The 27,494-nt window shown below is 42.3% G+C and overlaps 1 protein-coding gene across 2 annotated transcripts in view; it reads left to right on the top strand.

Annotated features, from left to right (window-relative positions):
* The window catches only part of LOC131562438 (glypican-5-like), a 369,647-nt gene that overhangs the window by 62,981 nt on the left and 279,172 nt on the right, over positions 1 to 27,494 (top strand). For both annotated transcript variants that reach the window (XM_058812169.1, XM_058812167.1), the window contains exon 3: positions 23,178 to 23,872. In XM_058812169.1, coding sequence (XP_058668152.1) covers positions 23,178 to 23,872 — 695 coding nt within the window. The remainder of the gene's footprint in view (positions 1 to 23,177; positions 23,873 to 27,494) is intronic.

Below are 27,494 nucleotides of genomic sequence, written 5' to 3'. Positions count from 1 at the left end.
GTGGGACACCCACGGTTAAATGTCCTTGATCTTCCTGAAAGCAGCTATAATTGGTCAGTAGTTATGATTGTACTGTGCAGTGTGTACAGTATGTAGGCTCATGGCTGGATAAAGCCAGAGAAGTAATTGGAATTGTTGAATGTTTCTCATGTAGTGTTAATAATCTAATAATTCATGAAAAACTGCAGAATGACCTGCAGTGGTTTTCTCTAAGCCACCTAAACAAAAGCAGTTTTCAGGGACCTTTGCTGACGGGTCCATTCCAGAATTTCTGAGCAGTGTCTCCCCGGTGTTGGAGGTGTCAGGCACAAATGCAGCTGTGAGCTGCCCAGGTGCTGGGGAGTGCAGCTGCTGCTGCTGCTGCTCCCTGCTCGCAGAAGTGTCCCCGAGCAGCAGCAATGGCAGCTTTCCCTGGGAAAGCCATTTCAGCTTTTCTCCTGGCCCACCGAGGGCTGGCCTGGCACTGTTCCACCGCTGCAGGCTGCACAGGCATTTTGTGTTTGCTGATAGGTGTGACAGTCCTTCAATAGGAGCTCCTTCCTCTCTCTGGTACAACGTGGGAAGCCTTTATTCCTCACTGTAGAGCTTTGTCATGCTTGTGTTTAGCAGGCAGCTCTATTTGTTTTTTATGTGCAACGTTAAGTTGTTGGAAAATATTTTTTTTTTCAGAGGTAGCTGTAAAATGGACAGGATTTCATGCTTTTATGTCTTTGTATTCGCTGTAAATGTGCAACCCTTCCCTCCTACATTTTACTACTTAAGTGGGACTGAAACAGGCTGTGCATCTTTAAGATTTTTAGAAAGAGCCAGTACTTTTGTCTTTGTTCAGTAAAATTGTAGATCTATTAAATATTGTTCATTGATGGTAAAAAAAACATAATGTTGATATAAATGAAAATTTACTATTTGCTTGTGTCTTCAAGATCTTTATTTCAATCTTTTTGCATGATTTAAAAGTGTGGTGTTTGTGAGGGTCCCCAGGACGAGGTGAGAGATGAGAATCTGACTCCAAGTTCTCAGAAGGCTGATATATTATATTTATTATATTATATTATATTATATTATATTATATTATATTATATTATATATGCTATACTAAAACTATACTAAACTACAGAGAAAGGATACATCAGAAGGCTAGAAAAGAAAGAATAATAAAAACCCGTGACAGACTCAGAGTCTGACACAGCTGGACTGTGATTGGCCATTAATTAAAATCAATTCACATGGAACCAATCAAACATTCACCTGTTGGTAAACAATGCCCAAGCCACATTCCAAAGCAGCAAACACAGGAGCAGCAATCAGATAATTATTGTTTTCATTCCTCTCTGAGGCTTCTCAGCTTCCCAGGAAAAAATCGTGGGCAAAGAGGATTTTTGAGAAAATACCATGGTGACATAAAAGTTATTTTATTTGCTGATCAATGAATTCCAAAGTGCTTTCTAAAGCAAATGCATGCTTAAAAGATAGCATGGTAAATTACATTTATATTTATTTACAAGTTTCATATCAAAGCTTTAATCCCCAATAAGTGTATTTCAGCCTACTTGCAGCTATTTACAGCTCAGCTGGGTAAGCACTATGAACTTATTGCTTTTTATTGTATGTATAACTTCTGTGTTGTTCAGTAGCTGAACACAAAGGAATGTGAAATGACAAAATTCTGGTAGGAAAAGACTTGTGGAAGTCATCTGGCTGTAGGAAGAATTGTCTGGAAAGAGGGATTAGCAGAGTTGAGAAAACTGTTCCAAAGTTTGCAGCAGAGATGAAAGAAGTCTGTGGTATAAGGAGATAGGGAAATCAGAGTGGGAAGGAGCCTGATGGATGGTCTGCAAAAGCGGAGGGGATTAATTCCTAGAGGCTGAAGGAGCCAAATCCATGGGGGATACTGAAGATGTGAGAGGGATGATTTATTGCAGTTTAATTTTGGCATTATTCTGTGGAGGAAGTGATTGATTGAGGGAGACCCCTGAAACCAACCATGCAGGGCTGGGGGACAAATTTCAATGCTCTTTGTTGGAGGAGGATTTTCCTCTCAGAGCTGCCCTGCTGAAGGGAATGGGATGGTTTCTGTGGCAAGGAAATCAGTCTCTAATTAATTTTTAACTTTGTGCTGGCAGGTTAGTTGAAATGGAAAGCAAGTCCAGATGCCTGAGAACTTTGGGCTGAGATGTCTGCTAGCATCTCAGGAAATGAAGTTTTTTCAAGTTGTATTTGTCACTTAGATGCAGACTTCTAAGATCTTGATGGCAAGCCTTGCCCAGAAGTTTTAATAAGCAGTATTTCCAGAGACACTGTGCTTTTCAGAGCCTAGGGCACTTGGAGAGCTTTGCTATTTGAACTTTTGCACAAATGCCTGTAGCTAAAACAACCCACTGCTTATCCATGTGATATGGACAGATTTTGGAGATGCCACTGCTGTATTTGATTGAGGTACCACTCTTACCTACTACCTTTATTGCTTCAGCTGAAGAGCAGGTCTGGTTTATGGAGACTTGCATTTAAACCTGCAGGAAATTCATGCTCACAGAGGAGTTTTACAGTTGAAGTCCAATGTAGGTTATAGAGAGACAGGAAAACATAATGACTGACATTCTTGGGGTCCCCTCTTGATTACTAGAACAATGTGAGCATTGTTTAAATATATGGCTGTGATTAAATATAGAAATTAAAATCTTAGTTTAGGCATGGTAGCTACTTAAGCACCCCAGAGCCTGTCAGTGCAAATAGGAGCAGCACCCTTTGAGAAAAGGAGCAGAAAGGCAAATGAATCCATATGCTTAAACACAGAGTTCAGGAGGTTATTTGAGCAAAAGGAATGGCTGTCAGAAACTGGAAATCCAACACTAGTGAATCCTAAAGACAGGGGCACAGACCAAAGTGGGCACTGTGAGAAGGAAACTGAAGAGCCTGAAAGGGAATTTGAAGAGCAAAGAGTCAAAGACATGAAAACAAACAGCAAGAAATTCTTGTGGTATGTTAAAGACAGGAAGGGCTGTGAGAGATGGGGCAGGTCCCCTGGGCACACTGCCCTGTACCCTGGAGCTGTCAGTGCAGGCCTTCATCATCTCTGTGTGAGGCAGCTGAGGGAGGGCAGCCTGCAGAGCTGGGGCTGCATCCCACTCTGCTTTGTGTCCCCAAAGTCCCTGCCATCCCAGCCCAGCTAACCACCAGATCCAGAAATCATTTCTGAGTACTCCCTGGATATTTCTGTGATATTTAAGCAGTGTTCAGTGACATCAAATGTCAGATTTGGAAGAGCAGTGGGTGTACATTTTTGCATCCCTCAAGGGCCTGCTGTAATACCAGGCATAAAAAGATGTAGATGGATGTTTGTCTTGGCCAGTGGGACAGACTGCTTGGCTTTTGTTCTCTGTCTCTGTGGTCAGGATTGGGAAACAAATGCTCAGGTATTGTAGAGAAATTTATAATGTTCCTGAGCCTGCTTGAAGAACCAGCATTGCCCAAAGTATATTAAACAACTTCAGATTTCATAAGGCTTGTAAATACTGATTAGTTCTGTCCTGCTCAGAGTCAGGTCAAGGGCTCCTATGAATTTCACCTTTGCTGAGTGCTCTGCTCCTTTCATTATGTTGAAACTCCCCAAGTGACAAATCTCCAACACCTTGTCTCTGAAGAAAACCAGTCCTCAAGGTCATATCCTCTAAATCTGGAAACCCCTTCACCTGGTGCCACTTTTACTGTAATGGTTTGTGTCTCTTGCTCAGTGTGTGTTTGCTAAATTATTGTTTGGTGTGCTGTCTCTAGCTGTGCCTCACTAAATTACAGTGCAGACTTGTTAGCATCAGTGGGTTTTCATTGAAGGGAAGCTTTGACAGTGTGAAATTGGGAAGCTCTTGGTTCTTACAGAGCTTCCCTCCATCAGGATGGGGTAAAAAATGTGTTAGGGATGGTATTTCCACAAGATGGGAGAATATTTGGTCAAAAAGTTGGTTCAGAGCTGTTCCAGGTGAGGTCTAGGCTGGGCATTTTGCATTTCTGTAGCAAAGGGGGTGGCCTGGAATGGGATCTGGAGGGTGCTCAGTGCCCCAAGCCTGTCAGTGATTGAAGAGGTGTTTGGACAGTGCCCTTATCAAGATGATATAACCTGATCAGCCCTAAATGGGTCAGGCAGCTGGACTAGATGTAGTCATTGTAGGTCCTTTCTCACTGAAATATTTTATTCTGTTACAGAGAGCTGGTTCTTAACATTTCCCAGAATAAATTAATCAAGTCAACATCTTTTTTCATAATCTTGTGAAGAGTATCATTATACAAGATTGATCTGAAAGACAAAAGAAAACTCTTCCACGAGCTGACCTTTGTGGAACAAGAAGGCAGGAGATTTGTCAGAGGAACAGAAATAGCCTTACAGAATTCAAATTATTCTGCAAAGTTTAAGGCCCCTTTTTGCAAATCCACTTTCTTGGCAGCAAACCTGAAGTGAGCACTGAAGTTCTGTGGGGATATTGTGGATCAAGACCAGCACTGCACAACTAAGATAAACCTTGCCTATGTAAAAATGCTTTTTAGAGCAGGCTGAAATGCAGAAATGTGCTTTTCTTCAGGGCCCAGAATTTCTTAGGAGTTATCTGTTACCCTCTTGTTTTCAGCCTTCCAGTAATTTCCTTTTTGGTTGGGTGGTTGTTCCTCTCTCGGCTTCTTTCAGTGCTTCTGAAGGGCTTGATCCCATTTCCAGGGTTACACAGATAAAGTTTCATGCCAAAGGGTCTCTTTTAAAATAAGCAGTCAGTTCTAGGGCTTCAGAGAGTAGAATTCAAACAGTGGGAGGTGTCTATTAAATTTAAAAAGATAGGAAAAAAGGGGAGAATTTACTTGTTCATGAAAATAGCTGAATCTTTTTTTCCTGAACATTTTTCCTGAAACAAACCCAACAAAATTGCTGTCAGAATATTTAATAGTTACTCTCCCACCACAACCAGCTTTTAAAAACTTCAGATTTACTTTTTAAATCTGACTAGGTTAGAAATGTGATACCTAAATGAGCAAGGTACAAAAATTATTTATTTTTATTGATTCCATGTGACCTTGAAATGAAGATAAGCATTTTAAGAAGATAAATCCTTCTTAAACTTTGCCTTCTAGTTAAGCATCTGTTTGTGCCCTGTATTAAGTATTCTTAATACAGTGTAAATTATGCAAATTAAGGACAGCACTCAGTGATTAAAATTAATGGAGTTTATAGGATGGAAAGCAAGAGTGACCATACTGTGAAACTCTCTGTCTAGAATTAACTTTTTCATCTTAATGAGCAAGTAAAAGTAATGGATTTGCTTTGGTGTGTTGAAAACCCCTGGTATTGAAAAGGCAGGACTGTAATAAGAATTAAGAGAGGCTGGGGCTTGTCAAAGCTTATGGCACCTTTATGTAGATCATAGTTTGCTTTGGTGCTGAAAACTTGTTTGCTGAACTTCCTCTGAAGCTCCTGGAGAGAGAAGCTCTGAATTGGAATTCAGGAGAGCATTCCATTTTATTGCTGCAGTCAATCTCAGCATACTCATTCGTGCTGGAATTCTGCTGGAGCAGAATGCCTAATTTGCTTTCATTACCCGATTGATTTATCTGCAGCCTTTATTTTTCATTAAGCTGTTGAGTCAAAGATTGCAAAACTTTAAGCAGAACTATAAAAGCTGCAGGTATTTGAGAGGTTTTTACAATTGCATATTAAAACTTCAGCGTGACAGATGTGATGGATGCTTTGGCCCTCAATTTCAAGTATAATATTTCTGCACTTGAGTTCCCATCACTAATGACCCATGTTTAACCAGAAACCCTCAGTAATTCACAAAATAACCCTAAGCAACAGAGGAAGCAATGCAATGATTACTTTGATAACACAATGTGAGAAAGTAGGAGGAGGAAACAAATGCATTCCCACAAAAATCTGCCCTTAAACTCTTCTGGGATGCCAATCCTGAGAGAACTGGCACATGCAGTGGCTAAGCCACTATCCATCATACTAGAGAAATTTTGGCAGTCTGGTAAAGTTCCCAGTGACTGGAAAAGGAGAAACTTTTTTAGAAAGGAAAACAAGAAGACCTGAGGAGCTGCAGGCCAATCATCTCACCTCAAAGTTAGGGCATAAATAAGCAAACATGAGGTTGCAATGTGCAATTTGTTGAATATAAGGAAATTCTGTGATCTGGTAAACCCTGCTCATCTGAAAAGGTGTCTAGGTACGTGTGGCAGTGTTGAAATACAGTATCACAGTGGTTTTATTTTGATCAAGGACTGTGTAGTTTTCTGCACATAAATTTCATGTCTTTGGTGTGGTGGTGACTTGCCCTGTAAAATGTCTGTGATTAGAATAAACTTACCTTTGTGTATTTTCTAAGGGACGAATTTCAGGAGAAAAATAGGTGTTCTGATTGATTAGTGCTAAGGGGTCTCATGTGCCTTCCCTCAGGAATAGCTGGAGCTCGTTCTCCACACACATCTGCTCAGCTATCAAATCACCAGCACATGTACTGCTGCCAGCTCTGACCCATGTGTTGAACACATGCCAGTCACTTTACTTGAAGGAATTTGGCAGATAAATTGAGGGGAAACTATTCACCATAAAGAAATATGTGTTCTGTTTTTATAGGATTATTTTAGCTATTGATCCACCTTTAATTTTTTCCATCGAGTGAGCTTTTGTCAGCATGGGAAATTTTAAAAAGCAACACCCTGAATATTTTCCTAAATTTACAGTGATTTGGATTCAGTACATCAGTCATGGAAGTCTTGTCCAGTGGTTTTTTTCTATAGTCTAGAGAAATTCTTTGTTCAGAGTGGAACAAAAGTACATGGACAAGGTCAGATTCCCCAAGCAAACACATCCTTTCAATTACCTTACAGTGTTGTGGTATCAAATATGTCTTAAGAGTAATCTACAAGAGGACACAGCCAAAAATAGATGCTGCAGGAGTGGTTTCTGTTTTTCAAGCATTGCATGCCTGTATCTTTTGTGTCTTTTCTCCAAGGGCAATACCTCTGCCTTTAATCTTAGATGAGTTCAGTGGTTTTGGGGGTGCTGCTGAGGAGCTCAGTGGCCCTCACCCAGCTGGTCTGTGCCACCATGCCAAAGGGCGTTCCCACCTCAGATCTGGGTGAGGATACTTGTGCTGGTCTGTTGCTGATTTTTGTGGGTAGGAGTTGTCCAAGGGCCTGAAAAACACAAGAGCCAATTAATTAAAGTATTTGCAGAAGATGACTTGTACAGAAGAGCCTCTGCACCAATCTTAGCTATGGTACTCCCATGTTTTCCTTAGTTTGCTTTGCAAAGGCTCCTCTAGAAGCTGGAGAGGAAGTCTGGGTGAAGTGAAAATGAAGTCAGTGTTGGTCAATCCAGAATGAGGAGAAGCAGCAGCAGGGTTCTGTGGGTCCCTGTACATGGGAAGTACACCATGATTGTGCAGGGCTGAGGGAGCTGAGGCTGCTCAGCCTGGAGAAAAGGAGACTCAGAGGTGACCTCATCACTCTCTGCAGCTCCTGAAAGGTGCTTGTAGTCAGATGGGGTTGGGCTCTTTTTCCAGGCAACAGCTGACAGAAATTTAGGGAAATTTGGGTTGGCTGTTAGGAAAAATTTTTTTGCTGGTTCTTGGCTTCTTTGTCTGCCTCTGTCAAGGTCGGGATTGAAGGCATTTGAGACCATAGCTCGTGTTTAGGCTTAGATGTTTATTTTTTCCCATCTATGTTACAGTCTTTCACTAACAAGGCACAAAATGGCTAACTGTCTTTCTTTACAAGGTCTTTTAAGGCTAAACCATCCCACTAAAAAAAGACTCCTATATTTTTAACCCAATAACCCATCTCTCAAAGTCTGCAATTTGGACTTTTCTGTCCAATTACAAAACACCACCCAAACCCATGGAGAAGAAGGTGAAGAAGAACAACCAGCCGCCGCTCTAAAACCTCCATCTTGCCCCACATATTGCTATATTCTAAAACTCTAAGTTTTCCACCCTGTGATATTACACACTCCTATTCAAACTACACACCCACAATCTCAGTGCTATCAATCGATTTTGGAAGCTTCTCCATGGCCTGAGGTCAAATGCAGTGTTCTCTTGTGAGTCTGTGCCCTCCAGCACAGAAAGTTTAAAATTCTCAGCACCCAGGATTCCAACAGTTTTTTACAGAAAGAGTGATACAATTCTGGAATGGCTGCCCAGGGAGATGGTGGAGTCCCCATCCCTGGGTGTGTTTAACAAAGCCTGGATGTGGCCCTGGGTGCCAGGGGTGAGTTGAGCTGTTGGGGCTGGGTTGGACTCGATGATATTGAAGGGCTCTTTCAGCCTGGTGGCTCTGGGAGAGCCCTGCTGCTGTTCCTGGGCAGCTGAAGGATGTGCCCACACACACAGGGAGCAGTGCCCGGGCCAGCTGGCACGGCTGGGCTGCACAGGCTGCCTCACTGCTCTCCACACAGAGACCTTTAGAGTTGTTAATAAATACAATTTAATCTAGATATTTAAAACTTCTAGTCTTATTTATGACCTTACTACTTAACGGAACTTGGACATAATTTCTTGTATTTCTATGTTAGTGCCTAAACAAAAACATGAGAAATAAGCCATGTCCCCCCATATTTCATTTTTGTTAAACTAACCTGTCTCTTGTATCTGTTTTTTGCTTAGATTTTTAGAAATAGATCTTAATGGACCACCTAACTAATTCAGCTGGAAATCATGAAATAGTTCATGACCTTATGAAACAAACATATTAGTTTTCCTACTGCCAGTTGAACTCCTTAATCAAAGGGTCAAGAAAATTCTCTCTAGAGACCCCTGTCTTGTTGCTTTTCTGTTAATGAAAAGATTCCCAGAAGAATGAAAAGTCTTCTGCATCTTTCTGCTTTCTCCTGATTAACTCATAAGATGGATTTTTGGTTCTTTCTTCTCAACCACTGCAAGTCTTATACTATTTTGTACTCTCCTTTCTCAATAGTATTTAATACATCAGATATATATAAATACCTCAATTTCTTGGTATGCCAGAGTTACTGGTGACTCTGAAGTGTATTTCTGTAGGAAACATGAACCTGCAGTGCAGCAGTGTTCCAGAGACAAGTTTTAGTGTGTCCTGGGTACCCTGCTCACCTCTGGATTCTAAAGATAGTTTTGTATTTTATATTTCACAGGTAAGTCCCAGTGCTCGGTGCCTCAGGAATCATTGGTGCCACTGTGCAAGTCCAGCAGCTGGTACCTTTTGGGACTACCTAAAAACAGAGGCCAGATGGAGTTTAGAGTTATACACTGAGGAACTGCAGGATTACAAAAATATGAAAAATAGCAAAGCTAAAATGCTGAGGCATCCCAACAGAGAGCAGAGTGTGTGCAGTGCTGTGGCAGGGCTGGCTGGGCCCTGGCCAAGCCCCATTGTGTCCCTGTGCAGTGTCTGGGCTCCCAGGGACCACCAGCGTTAAATGCCCTCCCTTTCTCCAGCCATGGCATCTGCTCTCCCTGGTATTAGTGCCTGGCACGGGGCACTCTTGGCACAGCTTTTACTTTCTCCATGGTTTTCAGTTGCAGGAAGGCTGCAGAAGCAATTTTTGGCCTTTTTTTTTTTTTGTCTAGTATTTATCTGAATAGTCCCTCTCCTCAAGCAGTGTAAACCAGCAATATCAACCAGCAGTATCTCTACACAGCCACATTTTACTTGTACATGAGCTGTGTCCACAGTTGCATTTTGGATTTTCTGGCCACAGTCCTCTTGCTTGTTTGCTCCTGAATATTTGTCTGTGTGTATGCCTGACACATGTTGTCATTTAAATGTTGTTCTCACCCTTAACCTAGGCACAGGTTCCAGTTAAGAGAATTTTTTGCTCCACAAAGGCCCAGAGTATTTGGAGTGCCACGATAAAGGATGTGCTGCCTCAGGCACTCCAGCCAGCCCATACAGCAGGCATGAATGTACAGAGATTTCTGGAAACTACACTAAATAGTTCATTCCAAAGGTCCTTTTGATAAGAGTAGTTTGGGAAGTCCAAGGAGAAGTGATTCCCTTTTGTTCTGTCCAGCAGTCTGTGGGAAGAGATTACCTGAAGGCTGTAATCCTAGAGATTGCAATATGGGCATTATTTTCATTTATCAGCTACCCCTGTGCTGTCGTGTGTAGTGCAGTGATTCTCAGCTCTGGAAAACTGCTTAACATGTGGAAAAATAAACACTCTGGAACCCCAGGAAGAACAAGGTAAGGGTTTTGCACCATCTCCCAATGGCAGTGGCATTTTTGGGTGCCAGAGTGTGACACGTGTCATCCCCAGGAGCAGTGTCGCCCCAGAATCAGACATCAGATGGTACCTGAGCTCCACCCTTCACTGTGTGCTTGGGTACCAACCCTGTCAGCTTGAGAAATGTGCACTTATAGCTGAATAAACCACTGTGTGTTGAAAATAGGAATGCAGAGTGTGCAGGCCTTTGGTACTGGAGGTTCTGCTCACTCCAAGGAGCCACAGGTGTCTACTCCAAAGAGTCCAAACTGAGGCCAGTCCATTTTTTAGAGCCAGCATTCATCCTGTCTAGGACCATGCAAATCTTGGATTGCTAGGCCAACATTCTTTTAAAGGCTATGTTTTTATAACAGTGCTAAAATTTGTAAAAAATCCAACCCCACCCCACAGTAAGACACTCACTTGCAAAGCCACCAGGGGTTTACCTCATCCCCTGAGCCATGGTTCAGTGCTAAGAAAATACTGCTCAAACTGTTTCTTTTTACCAGAAAACTTTATTTTATAAGGAAATATGTTGTTTTCTGAGCTGATGGTGCATCTTTGCAACAGTACATAAAACAAAACTGGATGCTCTTTTTTGTGTGGCAGAAACTTTGTTGGTTAAACTAATTAGATCAGTCCTAATGTAAGCAATGTAGACTGTTCCCATGGGTCTGCCTTGAAAGAAAGTGATGGTTCCAGAGTTGTCATTCAGAGCTGCTTTGCAAGAGCTTTGGGCTGGAATCCATCCTGGGGATTCTGTGCTGTGACTTCTGTAGCTGTGACTTTTGTCATCTCTGTCCCTGTAAGTGACTGATCAGATAAATCAGATAGCTCTGGCTGTTGAACCTCCAGATAACTTCACATGTTGTGTGACCAGCTGGCTGCCTAGAGATACACAGCTGCTTGTGGCTTTCCCCTCATGGATTGTGAGAAGTGTTTTTATAAATCACTTGTCCTTGGAAAGCCAGTGAAGGGCACAGATGATGGTGTTGAAGCACAGCTGTGGCTCTTTCCTCACTTATCTTGGTGCAAATCCTGTTAAAACTGTGGATTGATATTATTAAGTAACAGCCGACAGGTTTGAACTTGGCAGATAAGGATTTTATGAATCATCCTTAGGAGTTGTGTTTGATGAGAGGGAAATCAGAGCGATAGCCACGGCTCTGTGCCACATCCAGCCATTCTCCTCAGGGCTTTCCCTGCTCTTATGGATCATCTCACCATGCTGCTGCTGGGTGTCCATCAGCCTCCTACTGCACAAACACTCCCAGAGAACTCCTTGCTTTATTTATCTGTCAGCAGAAGCCCAGCAGTGTCACACAAGGTTAATTCCACATCTGGGCTCCAGCTTTCTGCCAGCCAACTGACTTGGCTTTGCTTGAGACTGCTCACTTGGAAAAAAAGTCATTTTACCCCATCATTACAGTGTATAAAATAATGTACAACTGTACTGAAATCAAGTATACAGAAGTAATAAACAGTTAAATTTAATTACCAGCTCATTCATTGTGTTCACAAAAAAAGTTTGAAGGTGAAATATGAAGTGCACAGTCAAAGTCAAGCCAGCAAATAGTAACTGATTCTGTGAAGTGTAACAACTTAATTATTTTCTAGAATCTCCTCCATGTAGTGTTTTCTTTAAAAAGGGCAGTATTGCTTTGGGGCAGCAGAGTGTAAAGCTCACTCTGGTCTGGTTTTGGCCAATAGTTTTGCAGGTAGTTGTAACTTGTTAAGCATTGCTGATTTGGAAATGATGAAGAAATTATGAAGCCAAGGCCATTAAGTGTGAAGAATATGTGCATTCCTCTTCCAGCAGTTTGGATACATTCCCCAGCACAGCCTACAGGAACCATTATTTGTGATTTCATGGCAAACTGACCAGAGCAGAACAAATGATTGTGGTTATTGCTGGCCCATTCTGCTGTTATTAAGGCATCTCCTGGGCTTGTGCATCCACTGCCTGTTTTTCCTTTGCCTCACCAGCCTCTAAAGCAGTCAGCCTCCTTTAAACCTGGTGTTATTTCTATTTTTGAACCCAAAGTTGGTGTACATCAGTGGCAGAAAAATGACCTGCATTTTCACCCCTCTTCTCCCTGTATAAGAATGTATAATAAACTGCTTAAATTTACAAAAAAAATAGAAGAAGAAATAGTAAAAGAAAGAAATGTTCTGTAGGACTGTGTCATGGAGAAAAGGGTGTGGGTTTGCTGGCTGGGGCAGCAGTCTGAGGGGGGTGGTTATTTCATTTATATTGCAAAGCTGTGCCAAGGCTGCCAGAATAGATTTGTGCATATAAAAGAAGCAAGACTAATCTTCATCCCAAGACAGATGGTCCTTCAACAGCGTGTTTCCTGTAGCTGCTCTTGGAAGTCAATCTTCCAGCAGAACATTTGGAAATGGCTTTTCCCAAGTGCCATGGCTTTGCCCACATTCCCAAATTCCAGTGGGGATCAGCTGCTCTGACACTCACAGTGCATGAGGCAAACCCCTGTCCCAGCTCACAGCACAGGAGGAAAGGCCAGGAAAGGAATTGTTCTTATGCTCCCAAAGTTTCACTTCTAGAACTTTTTAAAGCCCTTACAACTTCTCATAAGTTTTTAACAGTTAAAACCAGTATTGAATACAACTGGGATCAAGCAGTAGCTTAAAGGAGGTAATAATGGCCTGTAAATAATTCTGCTCATTGATTCCTGGTTAATGAGCAGTGTCCATAGCTCTTGGGTGCGAACAGAGGAGGCACAGACTTCTTTCCAGCTTGGGCAGAAGTTTCTATCAGCAGCTACACAGCAGGGTATTTATCTGAAGTTGTCAATGTAGACAAGAGGAGGCTGTTAAATAAAGACCTCACCCCAATGCACAGTAATGAAAAGCTGCTTTTTTTCCCATCTGGTCTATATTGTGAAGGACTGATGAACTCTAAAGACTGTCAAGGTGAGTAAATTCAAACTTCTTTTCCCCCCTCTTGCCAAAACTGACGTTGCTTGCTTACTTCTGAAACTGTTTCGGCCCTGCCTTGTTAAAAGCAGCTTCAGGAGGTGAGTAGGCAGCAATTGATGCTTCTGAGCACTTCCAGGGTTTTCTCTGGCCCAAAATGGTTTTGGAGCAAGGTTGCTTTGTTTCCTGCAAATGCTCGTGATGTGGCAGCCAGGATGTGGTAGACATCATTCTCTCACTACACATGTTTATTAACATGTGTTTATTAACATGTAATTTCTCATCAGCTTCATCAGGAGCAATTGTGTTTATGTATAGGGAGGCTGCCATTCTAAAACCAGCAAGGCACATGGGAAAGAAGGGTATCAATAAAGAGCTTTGGTCCTGTGTTCTGCAGGAGGATAAATAAGGAAGATAAGTAGGAAACTTTGAAGGCTTGGAAATTTTGCCCTTAGCAAAATGTCACAGAATTGAAATTAAGCTGAAAGTTACACAAAGTTTTTTACAAAAGCAGTTGAATGAATGAATGAATGGATTTTGAGTTTTGTCTTTGCAAACTTGACACAATTTTCTTTGCACTTATGTCCTTTTATAAAGTAATCTGAAAAAAAAAAAAACCCAAACCCAACCTTTCCTGTTCATCTCATTTAATGATGGTTTTTAAGCACTCTTTGTTCATATTCTTTTAAACTTGTTTAGAAATCATCACACCCCCAAATTTTATTATTTGTGTGCCATGTAGATGCGTGTCTGGGTGTGATTTTTCTGCTTTGTACACTGTTCTCCCCATAGCACATTGCAAACAGTTTGTAAATTCTACTGCTGCAAAATATTAATATGTTGTTCTTTATTTTGGCAAGCTGTAAAGATGCAGAAATCTTAATGGAAAGATTGGAAAAGGAAAGCATGAAAAGGAAGCCATTGTTCAACCGAGTGTAGCTTTCATTCATTCTGGAACTGCGTAATAAATGCAAGATGTTGAAAGGAAAGGAGCCAAATATTAGTGTAGTCTCTCAGGACCAAACAAATAATGGAGCTACTTAAATTTGTCATTCTTCTTTCGTCATTACAGTCAAAATCTAAAATGTACACAGATGTTATTTCTGTATAGAGTCTGTATAGATAGTTCTGGGCTTTGAGCATTGTTAAATCTTTTCGTGATGTTTATAATGTAAAAGTTTCCTTTTTTTCTTTTGGAGTGGCACACAGAGGTCTGGTGGCAGTGACTTCCCCTTCACACAGGCATGTTGTGGTTTGCAGTGAGTGTTAGGACTCTGGGTTCAGGCATTATTATCTTAGCCTCAGCTACTCTGAAATAATCCTCTGTGGGCAGAGGTATCTGGTGTTTAGGTTGCCTTTGTTTTGGTGAGATTGTTTCCATGCTAATATTTCTGTGTTGGATCTCTGGAGAGAAAAGAATGTAGGTTTGGGGGTAAATCATAATCCAGCAAGGTGGATGTTGCTTAACCTTGCCTAATGCTCTCCATCTGAACCTCACAGCTGCTTGCAGAATAAGGCTCTCAATAGTTTGTGAAAGTTTAATCTCAATAGTTTGTGGAAATCTTGCAGGAGTGAGGAACGCAAACGAGCCTGCTCTAAGCATGGCTATCATATGTCAGTTCAGATTTTCTTGGAAAGCTCCTATCTGTGTGTGTTCCTGAGACCACATCTGCTGCCTCCCATGCTCTGTAAGGAATCCAGGGCTCATGAGATGAGGGCAGCCCTGAATGCAGGCTCTGACACCAGCTCTGCACACTGCACTGAATCCTCTGCTCACACCTCTCCTTGAGCTTGTGTTGCTGTTTGTCTCAGGGCCTGACAAAAATAAACACACCCAGGAAGATTTTTGTGGCAGAAAGAGTGGCAAATGGATCTGTGACACTTCTGCATCTTTTGTTCTTTTCTGGAGGATAAGGGTGCAGGAGGAGAAACGGACACAGACTAAGATAGAGGTGACAGCAGTTAAAAAACTCAAGCAGCTATTCCTGCTGAAAGGAAACCATGCAAGTTGGTGAATGTGGTCTTTATGTGACATGAGAAACTTAATATCTACCTGGTTTTCCACAAATAGACCCCCAGGTAGTGGGAAAATAGAGGAGATATTTGGAGAATGCTGGTACCCCAGCACTGAGCAGATTGACACATTCCTCCTGCATTTGTTTCTCCCTGTAGCACTATTCTTCAGCAGAAGCATTTCCATCCTTGCAGCATTTTGTGACGTGCAGCGGATTTAAACCAGCATTAAATCCCACTGAAGAAGTCAGCAGTGTTACAGTGCAGAAGCTGGTGTGAGATAAGTCAGGAATTTTTGTGATTCTCATTGCAGGAGGAATTTGAGGTGTAGCTGGTGGCTGAGGAGAAGGGAAGTGTGCTCGGTATCTTATGTTTTCTGTCTTGCTCCAAACCACGCTTTGCCATGCTTGGGATCAACAAGCACTAATGCTGTACCTGCAAAGCAATGTTTGTCCATCTGTGTGTGAATCAAGGCTTTAAACAAACTGAAAGAGTTTAAAAGTTTAGCTAGATTAAGTAGGGGGGATATAAACAATTCAGAGTATAGCAAGAAGAGTAGAAATAATAAGGGATAGTTAATTATTAGCAGATAAAGTAGTTAAAGCTAGGGTTATATATCACCTGCCTGTCTTTATGTGCTTAAAAAAGCAGGATGGGATGAAGATTTAATTGTGAAAAAGAAGAGGACCGTGGCTGCACCTGGGCCCCAAAACTTGGGCTATAGCCAAGGGGCCCAAAGCCTGCCAACAAGGCAAAAGCAAAGGGTCACTTTGACCTCAGCAGACCCCCATTCCAGAACCCACCAACCCATTCCAGAACCCACTGACCCATTCCAGAACCCACTGACCCATTTCAGAACTCACTGTCCCATTTCAGAACCCGCTGTCCCAGTTCAGAATCCAGTGTCCTGTTTCAGAACCGACCACCCCATTTCAAACCCACTGTCCCATTTCAGAAAACACTGTCCCATTTCAGAACCCACTGCCCCATTTCAGAACCCGCTGACCCATTCCAGAACCCACCATAGCATTTCAAACCCACTTTCCCATTTCAGAACCCACCCATTTCAAATCCACCTCCCCAGTTCAATCAGGATACTGCGCAGGCGTAAAAAGAACTTTGGACCCATTTAAATACATTTTAATACAAAGCAGGGATAGGTGGGGTTAGGTAATGAATATGTGTTAGGCATTTTGGGTGATTATATGGGTCATTATACTTTTTAGATAAATTGAGAGCCCGGTGCCTATGATGTTTTGCACATGCCTTTGGGAAATTACTCCCCTTGTGCCCAGTGCTTTCAATAAACATATCCCTTTCTGACTTTGCCTAGTTGGAGAGTTTTGTTCTACACTTCATGTGTGTGTTTCCCTGGTTCAGGGCAAATTTTGGAGAGAACCCCCAAAGGGTCTTCTCCAGAAAAGCAGATTCAATTGGCCTCTCCTCCCACTGGTTCGGGAGAAAATACCTCCTTGGAGAAAAGTGGAAAAAACCTGTTTATTAAACAATAAAACCTAAACAATATTAAACAATAGAACCCCTTGCTGCTCCAAAAGAGATGACAAACTGAGACAGTCCCTCCCTGGGTTGCAGCTCAGCTCACTCGGGCTCTGATCAGTCCCTCAGTGCTGGAAATGTCCAGGCCAGGCCCGGCCCGGTGGCCACAGGTGCAGCTGCCGGTGCTCCCCTGGGTGTTCATCCAGAGCAGGTTAAACAGGGCCAAAGAAAAGGGAAAAAACCCCACAGTCCAGGGAGCTTCTCTGCCTCAGCTAGCTAAACTAACTAAAAGCAAAGGAGAGCTCTGTCCCGCTGTCTGTCCATCCGCAGACAGCACAGTGCAGGAGCAGGAATGTGGAGGAGTGAGTGCAGTGTCTGAAAACAAACTGAGCTGCTTCTCTCCCCCCTTCACTCTTGGAACAAGTCCTTGTGAAAAACGCCAATCACTTGATTTTAAAATTTTAAAAGTTCAATAGTAATAAAATGGTTATAAAAAGAGTAATGCAATTAGAGTAATAATAATTTAGACAATATGAATTACGACAATAGAAACAAAGAGTTATGGATGTCTGGGTACCTTTTTATGGGCAGCACTAGCCCGAAAAAGGACACCCATTAACAGAGGATTAACCCTTAAAAACAACAGCCTGTTGCATATTCATACACCTCATGCATGATGCATAAATTCCATTCAAACACAGGATTCTGTCTGGGTAGTGTCAGCTTCTTCCTCTGAATCCTGACAGCACCCTTGAGGCAGGAAGAAGTTCATTTCTTCTGATAATGGGGCAATAAATTCTTTCTCTGAAAGATTCAGGTGTCCTGTGGCTGCTATGTTGCTGTGAGTCCTTTCTTTAAAAAAGTATCCTGCATAGCATAGTTTCTATTTTAACATTTTTTATAACCTAAAACTATATTTAACACAGTACTTAAGAGAATTAATACAGCATTACTTTCTAACACAACAGATATAATATTCATTTTAATATTTGCGAAAAGCCAATCATAAAATACATGCATTTTTCATATCCTGAAGGTGCAAAACTTCTTATTCAGCATAAAAAGAATGGACAGTTGGGGGTAAAAGCATGATAAAGTCAAGCCAGGACAGTGTGTCAGAGTGAGCATCATCCAGTTTGGGTGCATTGAGGGCTGGCAGCAGCTGGAGCCCTGTGGTGGTTTGACCAGGAAGAAGTGGGAATTCTGGGATGTTGTGGTCAAACCAATGGGTGCTTGGATTTTGATACTGGCACCTGGTGTAGCCAGTGGGTTTTAGGACACACCTCCGAGAACACCCAGGGGTTAAGAGCAGAGCTTCGGGCCTGGGAGGCTCTCTTGGGACTTTGAGGGACGGAGGTCGGAGCTCTCCCCCGTCCAGCCGCTGCTGCTGGGCGGGGAGGGGCAGCCATGTGGTAGGCCTGGGCCTGGACAGAGATGGGGGTGAGGAGGCCCTGGAGGATGGAAGGGTGGAGGAGCCCCAAGAGACATCGGACAGCCTTCCCCCCCCCCCCCCCCCCCCCCCTTGGAGACAGACAGAGAGAGAGAGAGAGAGTGCAGCCTGTGTCGTTATCTTGAAATTCAGTAAATATGTGCTGGCAGCAGGCAGCCCGGCTGAGGAGATGGCGGGGGTGCAGCCAGGAGTCCGGCCGCCTGGAGGAGTTTTTAACCCTTTTTGGACAATGAAAACCTTACAGAACATTAACCCTTCCTAGACGAGTGATAAGAGTGGAGAAGGACGAAGGAAATGAGGGAGTGATGGAGGTCTGGACCAGAGAGAGAGAGAGTGAGAGATGTTGAAAGAATGGAGAAGATGGAGTGGCATTTTATGCTGGACTCTTTTGTGTAGCCATGGACAGAGCTATGTTTCTGTGAGATACAGAGACTGAGTCCAGGGGGAGAAATGTCCCAGTGCCAGAGAAGATTCAGTGTGGGTACCCCTCGGCCCCAGGGGGTATATAAAATATGGGGGGGATAGATGTCCCAAAGGTGAGAAGGTGAGATACTGTGCTTTTCTGGAACTGGACAAAGCATCCTTAAAAAGACAACCCTGGAAGCAGCCCTGATCCCTGTTCGGTGGTGAGAGCACCGGAACAAGGACGGAAAAGGCCACCATGACACATGGAAGGACTCCCTCTCCTCTTGAGGAACTGAAAGTTTGAGCAATCTAAAGGGTGGTGTTGGACCCAGAACTGGTGATTTTGGAGGATATTGTATTGGGAATTTAGGGGGGAGGAGGGGGAGAGTGTTTTTTGTGAGGTTTTCATTTTCCTCGTGTTTTCTTTTTTTCTTTTGTGTGTAGTTTAGTAATTGTTTGTGTGTAGTTGGGTTAATAAACTTTTCTTTATGTTTAAGCTGGAGCCTGCTTTGCTTACTCCTGGTCACATTTCACAGCAGACACCGGGGAGAAGGTGTACTCATGGGGGCTCTGGCTTTGCCAGGCCAAAGCCATAACAGCCCAGCACAGGGGATGCTTGTGGATGCTGCCACGGGAGCAGCTAACCCAGCATGGATTTTGAGCTGGGCTTGTGCCCACAGCTCATTCCATGACCCCAGCAGGACAGATGGGAACTTCCAGGGGTGAGCTGGGTTTGAGCAGCTGTGCTGGAGTCAAGTGACTTTTGACAAGGCCTGTGCCACAAACCATTGACAAACAGTTGGTGAATTTTTCATGCCTTGGGGGAATACCCTCCATTGATATCTTTCATTGGGTTCAGCATGATTTGTGAAAGGCACGGTAAAAGCAAATTTTTCTTTGTCTTGCTCAGCCAATGGAATAGTGAAGAAACAGTCATTCAAATCAATGAAAACTATTTGCTATTCCTGTGGAATCACTGTAGGTGTAGGAAGGCCTGGTTGTAAAGCTCCCATTGTTGCAATTACAGCATTTATCTGCTGTAAATCTTGTAAAAGTCTCCATTTTCCCGATTTCTTTTTCATTACAAAAACAGGGATATTCCAGGGGCTGAATGATTCCTCAATATGTCCCACTTGCAGTTGTTCTGTGACTAATTCTTGCAGGGCAGTAAGGCGCAAGCATATCTGCATTAATTACACGTATTAATTGCATTACCTCTGAGGAATTAATACCAAACTGAGCCCCTTTCCATTGGAAATCTTGCACAGCCTTCCAGGCAAAGAGGTGATGACTATCATCCGTGAGCACATGGTTTGAACAAAATTCTCCCCATGGAAGGTGATGCAGCCTTTCATTAAGTAGTCACCAGTGTGGGTGTTTAAAATTCAAAACTAATTGTCATTTCACTTTTCCTGTAGTCTTAAATCAAAAAGGGATTTTTCAGCAGCATGGGAACAAACCTTGCTCTCCACCTTCCTATTTGTTTTAATACAAGTGGAAGACAAAAAACTTCTAAATTTGATATTTTCATCAAGTGTTGGATTATTTCAGTTAAGGCTTATTTCTGTTCAGAATTGATATATTTGCAATATATTCCATGCTGCTGGGTAGGTTTGTGTTGAAGCCAAAGGCAGTGAAAGATGATCAAATAATTCTCCCAGTGTATCTTTAGGCATAGAATTCAGCTTTTTGTGAGTTCATAATTGCCTGAAGTTTGCTGTATTCGACAGCATAGATGAGAAGCTGGTCTTGCAGATATGATAAACCTTCCTTGGAGTTTAGAAACTTTGTACAAAGTACCACACAAAGAGCACTAAAGAGAAGATAATTCATCACCTCAGCAGCTTCTGCTCTATACAGCCACAACTCAAGCTGTCCATTGTTGCCAAATTTGACTGCATGAAGTCCCTTTAAACAATTTCTGATTTAAAGGCCTAAGAACAGTAATTTGATTATCTCAAACACCTCTTAATGCCTTCAAAATGGAAAAAGACCTGCATATTTCCTTCTGAAATGTAATTACTCTCAGGCACAAGTCACGTTTCGTGTCTGACCAGTGGTTATAAGGAAGCAATGATGCCCTACAGGGGTTTGCAGCATATCTATAATCCCAGACAGCATTTTTGTGCCATGTTTTTGGTGTGAGGGCTCTTCTTGCAGGAGGAATGAAGCTATTTGTTATCACAATTTTTCCCTTACACCATGAAAAATAAATGTCATTATTATATATCATGATTTCACGCTTGTCTCAGAATAATGCAGAGTTTTATTTAATAGAATGCAGAATTTTCACAGTTAAGAGGTTTGAAAATAAAATACTACATGGTTTCTAGCCTGTAACTTAGTATCCCAGGAATCTGCTGAAATCTCTGGTTTTGGGATGTATGCTGCCAGTGGATGGTTTGGTTGTATGTTTCACTGAGGCTTTTATTTTCTTGTGAAAATAATGCCACTAGCACATTGATAAATGAATTTCATTTAGTTTTCAGGTAAGGAGAGTGATGCCTGCAGTTGTGCCTTTATGGATATGGCAGATAAAGGAAGAGTGTGAGATTGGTGGCATTGCAGACAGCAGTCCCTGCTCCCATAATTTAATGATAAGCTGAATATCTGTAAGGGACCATGCATAGGGAGGAAACTTAAACAACTTCTTTTATGTTTTGTGATATTTCTATTGATTTTTTAGTACTATAAAAACAATGTTTTAGTTTCCTTTAGAAATAAACATACAGAGGTGATGTGGCAAACAAAAACCTCTTTTAACAGTGTGCAGTTGTGACCGTGTTCACAGGGGTCTGAGGATGAGGGAAGAGATGAGGATCTGACTCCATGTTTCAGAAGGCTGATTTATTATTTTATGATATATATTATATTAAAACTATACTAAAAGAATAGAAGAAAGGATTTCATCAGAAGGCTAGCTAAGAATAGAAAAAGAAAGAATGAATAACCAAGGCTTGTGTCGCAGACAGAGAGTCCGAGCCAACTGACTGATTGGCCATTAATTAGAAACAACCACATGAGACCAATCCCAGATGCACCTGTTGCATTCCACAGCAGCAGATAACCATTGTTTACATTTTGTTCATGAGGCCTCCCAGCTTCTCAGGAGGAAAAACCCTAAGGAAAGGATTTTTCATAAAAGATGTCTGTGACATGCAGTAGCACACAACAAACCACAGTTTAGGTTGTGTCAAGATTCCTACCCTGGATCCAGTTTTCAGAATTGTTGTCAGCTCTGCTTCAGTCTGAAACTTGGCAAGGTGTTTCCTTGCCAAGAATGTACTGTGATCTTTTTAAACTGGAGTGTATCTGCTTCATTAATTTCTAGGATTTTATAAGCCCTTCCAAGCTATTAGCTGCTGTAATCCCAGTGTGAGTGCTGAAGGGATTTTTTGCAGCGTGTGTGTGCAAAATGCTGCTGATGGCTGTCCGGTGAGCTGTGCTATCAGTGTAGTTAAAGCACGCTTTGTGCTAAAAGGGATTGTAATGCAATCCTAGCAGGAGTCAGCTGCCCAGGGAGCTGTCCCAGGGATGGCACAGTGCAGGCTTTGCTGCAGAACCTTGCCAGGCTCTGCTCATCTGCAGCTGTGTATTGTGGGGCTGATCTCTGGGTGATCTGGGGCTGTGCTGCAGAGCAGGGAATCACACAGCCACGTTGCCATGAATGGAGAGGAGGATTAGACCAAACCCCATTATCTGGCCAGGCCTCAGGAGGAATGGCGTGACAGATCTGCCTCGCCTGGAGCTGCTTGCCACCCAGAGGAGTGCAAGGATGATTTATGTCAGAGGCTTTTTGTTGGAGAGCTTCCAAAGAAAGCACTGGGAATGGTGTGGGTTACTGTCTTCTGTGTCATTAAAAATAATCTGGAAAAATGATCCTTTCCTTGCCCTGGCCATGAATTCTAGCACCCCAGTCAGTGGTTTGGGTGTATAATACTTGCCATGTGCCATTTGAAATGTGTTAACTGTGGAACTCCTTAAATATTATTTTTTTCTTAGGCCACTCAGAAATGGTGTAATTAAAGGAGATAATGTTTTCCTGATTTGTTTTTTTCACTTTGGCTTTGGGTCATAGTGGACATGATGTCAAGTCCTCCCCAACCACTGGCTGGTGTCCAGACATGGCCAGTGTTAATGGGGAGAGAATTTATTCACACAGCAATATTCTTTTCCTTCCTTTTGGAGTTGTACTTTGCAAGAAGTGCTTCTCAGCCACCTATTCAAGAATTGTGAAACAAAACCTTCAGCTTCTGTGTGTATCCAGTTGCCTCACAATTGAGCTGAGGGATGCTTTGGAAGTGTACCCAGCTGAACTGCCCAAATGCAGTGTGAGTTCTAAAAACCACCTTACAAGCCCTGGACTGTGCTCCAGGCCTGGCCTGGAATCTGTGTGAGTCCTTGGTGGATCAGGGTCTGGCTAGTGAGAACAGAGTCATCTTTTTTTTAAGAAAAACAATTGTTAAGTGTTGCCTTCATTACACACAGGGTCCCTTTAATCACATTACTGCTGAAAGCTGTATTACCTCCTATTGCATTGATATTGCAGATTCCATGTAACTATTGATGCTCCTGTTCAGGACAGTGTTAGTCCTGTGATTGAGATTTCAGGTGCCTGCCATTAACCTCTGGTTCTTTCTCTCCCCTGCCCCCTTTTAGAGGCCTTTGAGTCTTTGCTTCGCTTTGCTGAGAACCGCACGAGTTCCCTGTTTGAGACAGCTTACAGACCTATGGCAAAAGAAGCAGCAGAGCCTGTTAAGGAGCTTTTTACAGACATCTCTCTCTACATTCTGGGTGCAGAGACCACGGTGGAAAGCGCAGTTCTGCGGTTCTTTGACAGCCTCTTTCCTCTGGTGTACAGCCGGCTCATAAACCCAGGAATTACAGATCTGTCAGAGGACTACACCGAGTGTCTGCGGCTTACAAGGCAAGACATCAATCCTTTTGGACACTACTCTAAAAACATGGTTACAGAGCTGTCCAGATCTCTGTGGGCCAGCAGGATGCTGAGCCAGGCGCTGAGCCTGGGCATCGAGGTGATCAACAGCACGGAGCACGCGGCGCTGAGCAAGGAGTGCAGCCGGGCCCTGGTGAGGATGCAGTACTGCCCGCACTGCCAGGGGCTCACCCTCATCAGGCCCTGCGTGGGGTACTGCCTCAATGTCATGAGGGGCTGCCTGGCCAGCGTGGCAGAGCTGGATGCCCAGTGGAGGGAGTTCATCTCCACGCTGGAATATCTCACCAGTGAAATGGCTGCCTCGCACGAGCTGGAAACGGCCCTGGCGGGCATCTGGAGCTCCATCAACGAGGCCGTCCTGCACGCACAGCTCAATGGACCACAGCTCTCTGCCACAGTAAGTGCTCCCTCATTACTGGTCATTCACATTTATCAGTTCCCTCCTTCTGTGGATAAACATTTAAACAAGTTGGTGTTGTCTTTGCAGCAGTTTTTAGTGTTTAGCTAGATCTGTGTCTAGTAATCCATGCAGACTTTACACAGAATTATGGTGGAGTTCAGTAGAGTCTGCTTTGAAATGAAGGGGTTGGGGGGATTTGTTTCTTTGGGAGGAACCCAGTAAAGCAGAGAGCTCTGCTGTTGCAGACAATTTCATGAAAAATCCTTTCCTTAGGATTTTTTCTCCTGAGAAGCTGAGAGGCTTCAGAAACAAAATGTAAACAATGGTTATCTGCTGCTGTGGAATGCAACAGGTGCATCTGTGATTGGTCTCATATGGCTGTTTCTAATTAATGGCCAATCACAGTCAGCTGGCTTGGACACAGAGCCCAAGCCACAAACCTTTGTTACCATTCCTTTATTTTCTATTCTTAGCTAGCCTTCTGATGAAATCCTTTTCTTCTATTCTTTTAGTATAGTTTTAATGTAATATATATAATAAAATAATAAATCAGCCTTCAGAAACATGGAGTCTGATCTACGTCTCTTCCCAATCCAAGAAACCCTGTGAACACCATCACACTCTGCCTTGTCTGCACAGTTTTTTAAACAAAAATTGATACTGGATATCAATCAGGTGTTATCCTGGCATGTAATTGTAGCATGTGAGGACATCCCACTGGATTTTGTGGAAGGGCCTACAAAAGCGAGCTTTAAAATAAAGACAGAAGTATTGATTTTCACAATTTTGTTTTCTAAACAAAAACTGATACTGGATATCAATCAGGTGTAATCTTGGCATGTAATTGTAGCATGTGGGGACATCCCATAGGATTTGCTATAAAGGCTTGAAAAGTGAGCTTTTAAATAAAGGCAAAAGAATTGACTTTGACAATTTTACAGTCCCTTTACTTTTGTGTTGACTGAGACATCAGGAAGGGAATACAGGTCTGTAATAAGCACACCTATCATACAGAAGTTGGGAAAAGAGCGTGAAAACATTCAGACTTATTTGGCAGCATTTGCATAAGTAAAGGATAAAAATGCACTTGAATTGGAAACAGCTTTGTGAGTGGTGTAGATTAAGTGGAAAGAACTAGGATGGTAGAACTGTCACATAAATAATAGCAGCATATGACTGGCAGGTGTTCTCTCAAGGTGTTGGAGATTAGGATAGTAATTACTGAAATGACTGATGATGCGGCTGCCTATGTCTGTAGGAAGTTAACACAACTGTCAGTGGTTAAAAAATGTATCAGTGTGGCCTTAAGTAGGGTAGAAAGACTAATCTAAAAAATGCAGATACATCTGCCTGTCTTTAAAGTAAAGGAATTCTTGGAGAGAGCAGAGATAAAAATGCACAAATTTAAATACGTAATTTCTGTGTAGAACTTTGGTCACCACATCATGTAAGAGAGAAGGTAGTCTAGAGATTCCACAGAAAGAAGCTGTGGCCAAGTTTATTCTAAACAATGGAAGGTTTTTTTAATAGGAGAAAAATGCTTCTATGTTTGCAGCCTTCCAAAATCTCTAATATTGCAGCTCCCTTCATTGGGAGTCATACCTAGAGTCAGTATAACACATAAATTATAAAAACCCCAACTACTAGCTGTAATCTGATAGAATTTCACTTTGTATTTTAGTTAAAACTCAGTTCATATTGCCTCAGCTTCCCTTTCCTTTTTTCCTTTTCATGAATGGCAAACTTGCTAGTTTATCTGATATTCAGAGATGAACATGGAAAACCTTTATGAAATTTTTCCAGGTTCTTGGGTAGGATAGTGTGCACTGGAGCCTGCAGGTGCTGCAGGTCTGCATTGTGCTAAAGTCTGTTGGTGGTGTCACAATGTTCCCCATGGAGGAGTGTTAAACTTAGAACATGTTGTGTGCAATGTTCCTGCCTCTGCCCCTATTTTCACTCAGAAGTTGTTTTTAAATGAGTCTAAAAGGGAACCAGAAATCAAAATACACCATTACTGTTTTTATTTGACTATAGATGAATACCTCTAAAATCATTGTAGAGCTTCATTGCTGATTTCATGGACAGAATGCTAAAACACAACTCTGCATTGCCTTTATCAGCCTCATAATTAATGTGCTTTTGCTCAGCTTACTGGGGTACAATTCATGGTCCAGGTGAATATTGGATAATCATGGGTGAACTCAATGAGTGTGTTGCTTTTAGGTGATTTGGAAGTAGCATTCTCTCTCAAAGTGTCTTTCAGGCTCCAGATTCTCTTTAAAGATTATTCAAATAATTTTATTTGTGGCCTTCTTAGTTCCCTAGAAATACCTTTAAACATTTGCCTTCTTCCATTTGGAGTAAGTTCAGAATAGGCTGTTATGTTTGAAATTCCATTAATTCTTTTTTCCCTGAAGTTATCTTTGCTTTCTGTCACTGGCAGAACCTCCATGTGCAGAAGAAGGTGCTGTTGTGTGCTGTTCTAGGGGCTGCTCAGTAGGATGGCAAAGGATGCTTGAAAATAAAAGCTATGCCTCAGTGTGTTACCCTCAATCCTTTCAGGTGCCTGCAGAGTAAGATGGTATTTAGAAGACAGAGCCTGTTTCACTATTTGAACAAGCATTCATCTGATACTGGTTTAAATTTTCCTGATTAGTTGCAGAGGATAACCATTATTTAGAAAATTGAGCCTAATTAGGCTTTATTTTCTCCTCTGAAGCGGCGGAAAGGAGTTCAGTGCTCAGGTCCAGGATTTCCTGCTGGAGATGGCTTCTGGGAATCCAGGCTGTGATTCTCAATTACACTGGGGCCATTTGATTTGTACCCAGTGTTTTACTTATGGTTTTACTTTCAGGATTCTTTGTTTTCCCCAGAAAAGTTTTATTCTCTTTTCCTTTCCTAAGTGTTTGGGGACCTTTTTTTTTGTTTGGGCACTGTACTCCCCAGCTTCTGCAAAAGTGGAAATGTTCAGCTTAGGTAGTTTCCATTACAAATGCAGTAATTGGTTTCATTTGATTATAATGGAAAACTCATCCAGGAAAGCAGAGCACTCCTAGTAATCTTCATTTATCCTGAGGCAGCCTTAATTAATGTGCCTGCCCTTTTAGGAAACATTTTACATTTTTAATAGACAATATGGCTAAAAATTAGGGTTCTTTTTTTCTCTTGTTGCCTGCGTGGATGGTAATGAATAATGGAAAGTTAGATTATGTTTTCTTTAAAATGGGGAAGGGCTGAATAAACCAATAAAGCACTTAGGATACTTTGCTCAAATGAGGTGCAGTCAATTGATATTAAATCTAAAACTAAAAATCCTATTTGTATGAGGCGTGCACAACTTAAGGAGAGTGGCCTCTGCTGATCTTGTCCATTACAGCCAAGAGAATTGCTGATTTGCTGGATAGCAAGTGTGCGAGGTCACCTTTGAGATATTGGTAATCTCTGCTCAGATTCCTGGGGATGTGCCATGCCATTTGTTCAATGATGCTGGCTTGCATCCAGCTTACTTAGCCTAATGCAGGCCAGCCCGGGTCTGCAGCACCAGCAATCAGCATCATTGCTTCAATCTGCTCAATCTAATTGTCCTTCCTCCTGCTAGGAGCCCTGGCTGCCCCGTGGT

The sequence above is a fragment of the Ammospiza caudacuta genome, chromosome 11 (assembly GCF_027887145.1).
Source record: "Ammospiza caudacuta isolate bAmmCau1 chromosome 11, bAmmCau1.pri, whole genome shotgun sequence".
In the NCBI taxonomy this organism is placed as follows: domain Eukaryota; kingdom Metazoa; phylum Chordata; class Aves; order Passeriformes; family Passerellidae; genus Ammospiza; species Ammospiza caudacuta.
The sequence above is the reverse complement of the archived record's forward strand: the minus strand, read 5'-3'. Positions and strand labels throughout refer to the sequence as shown.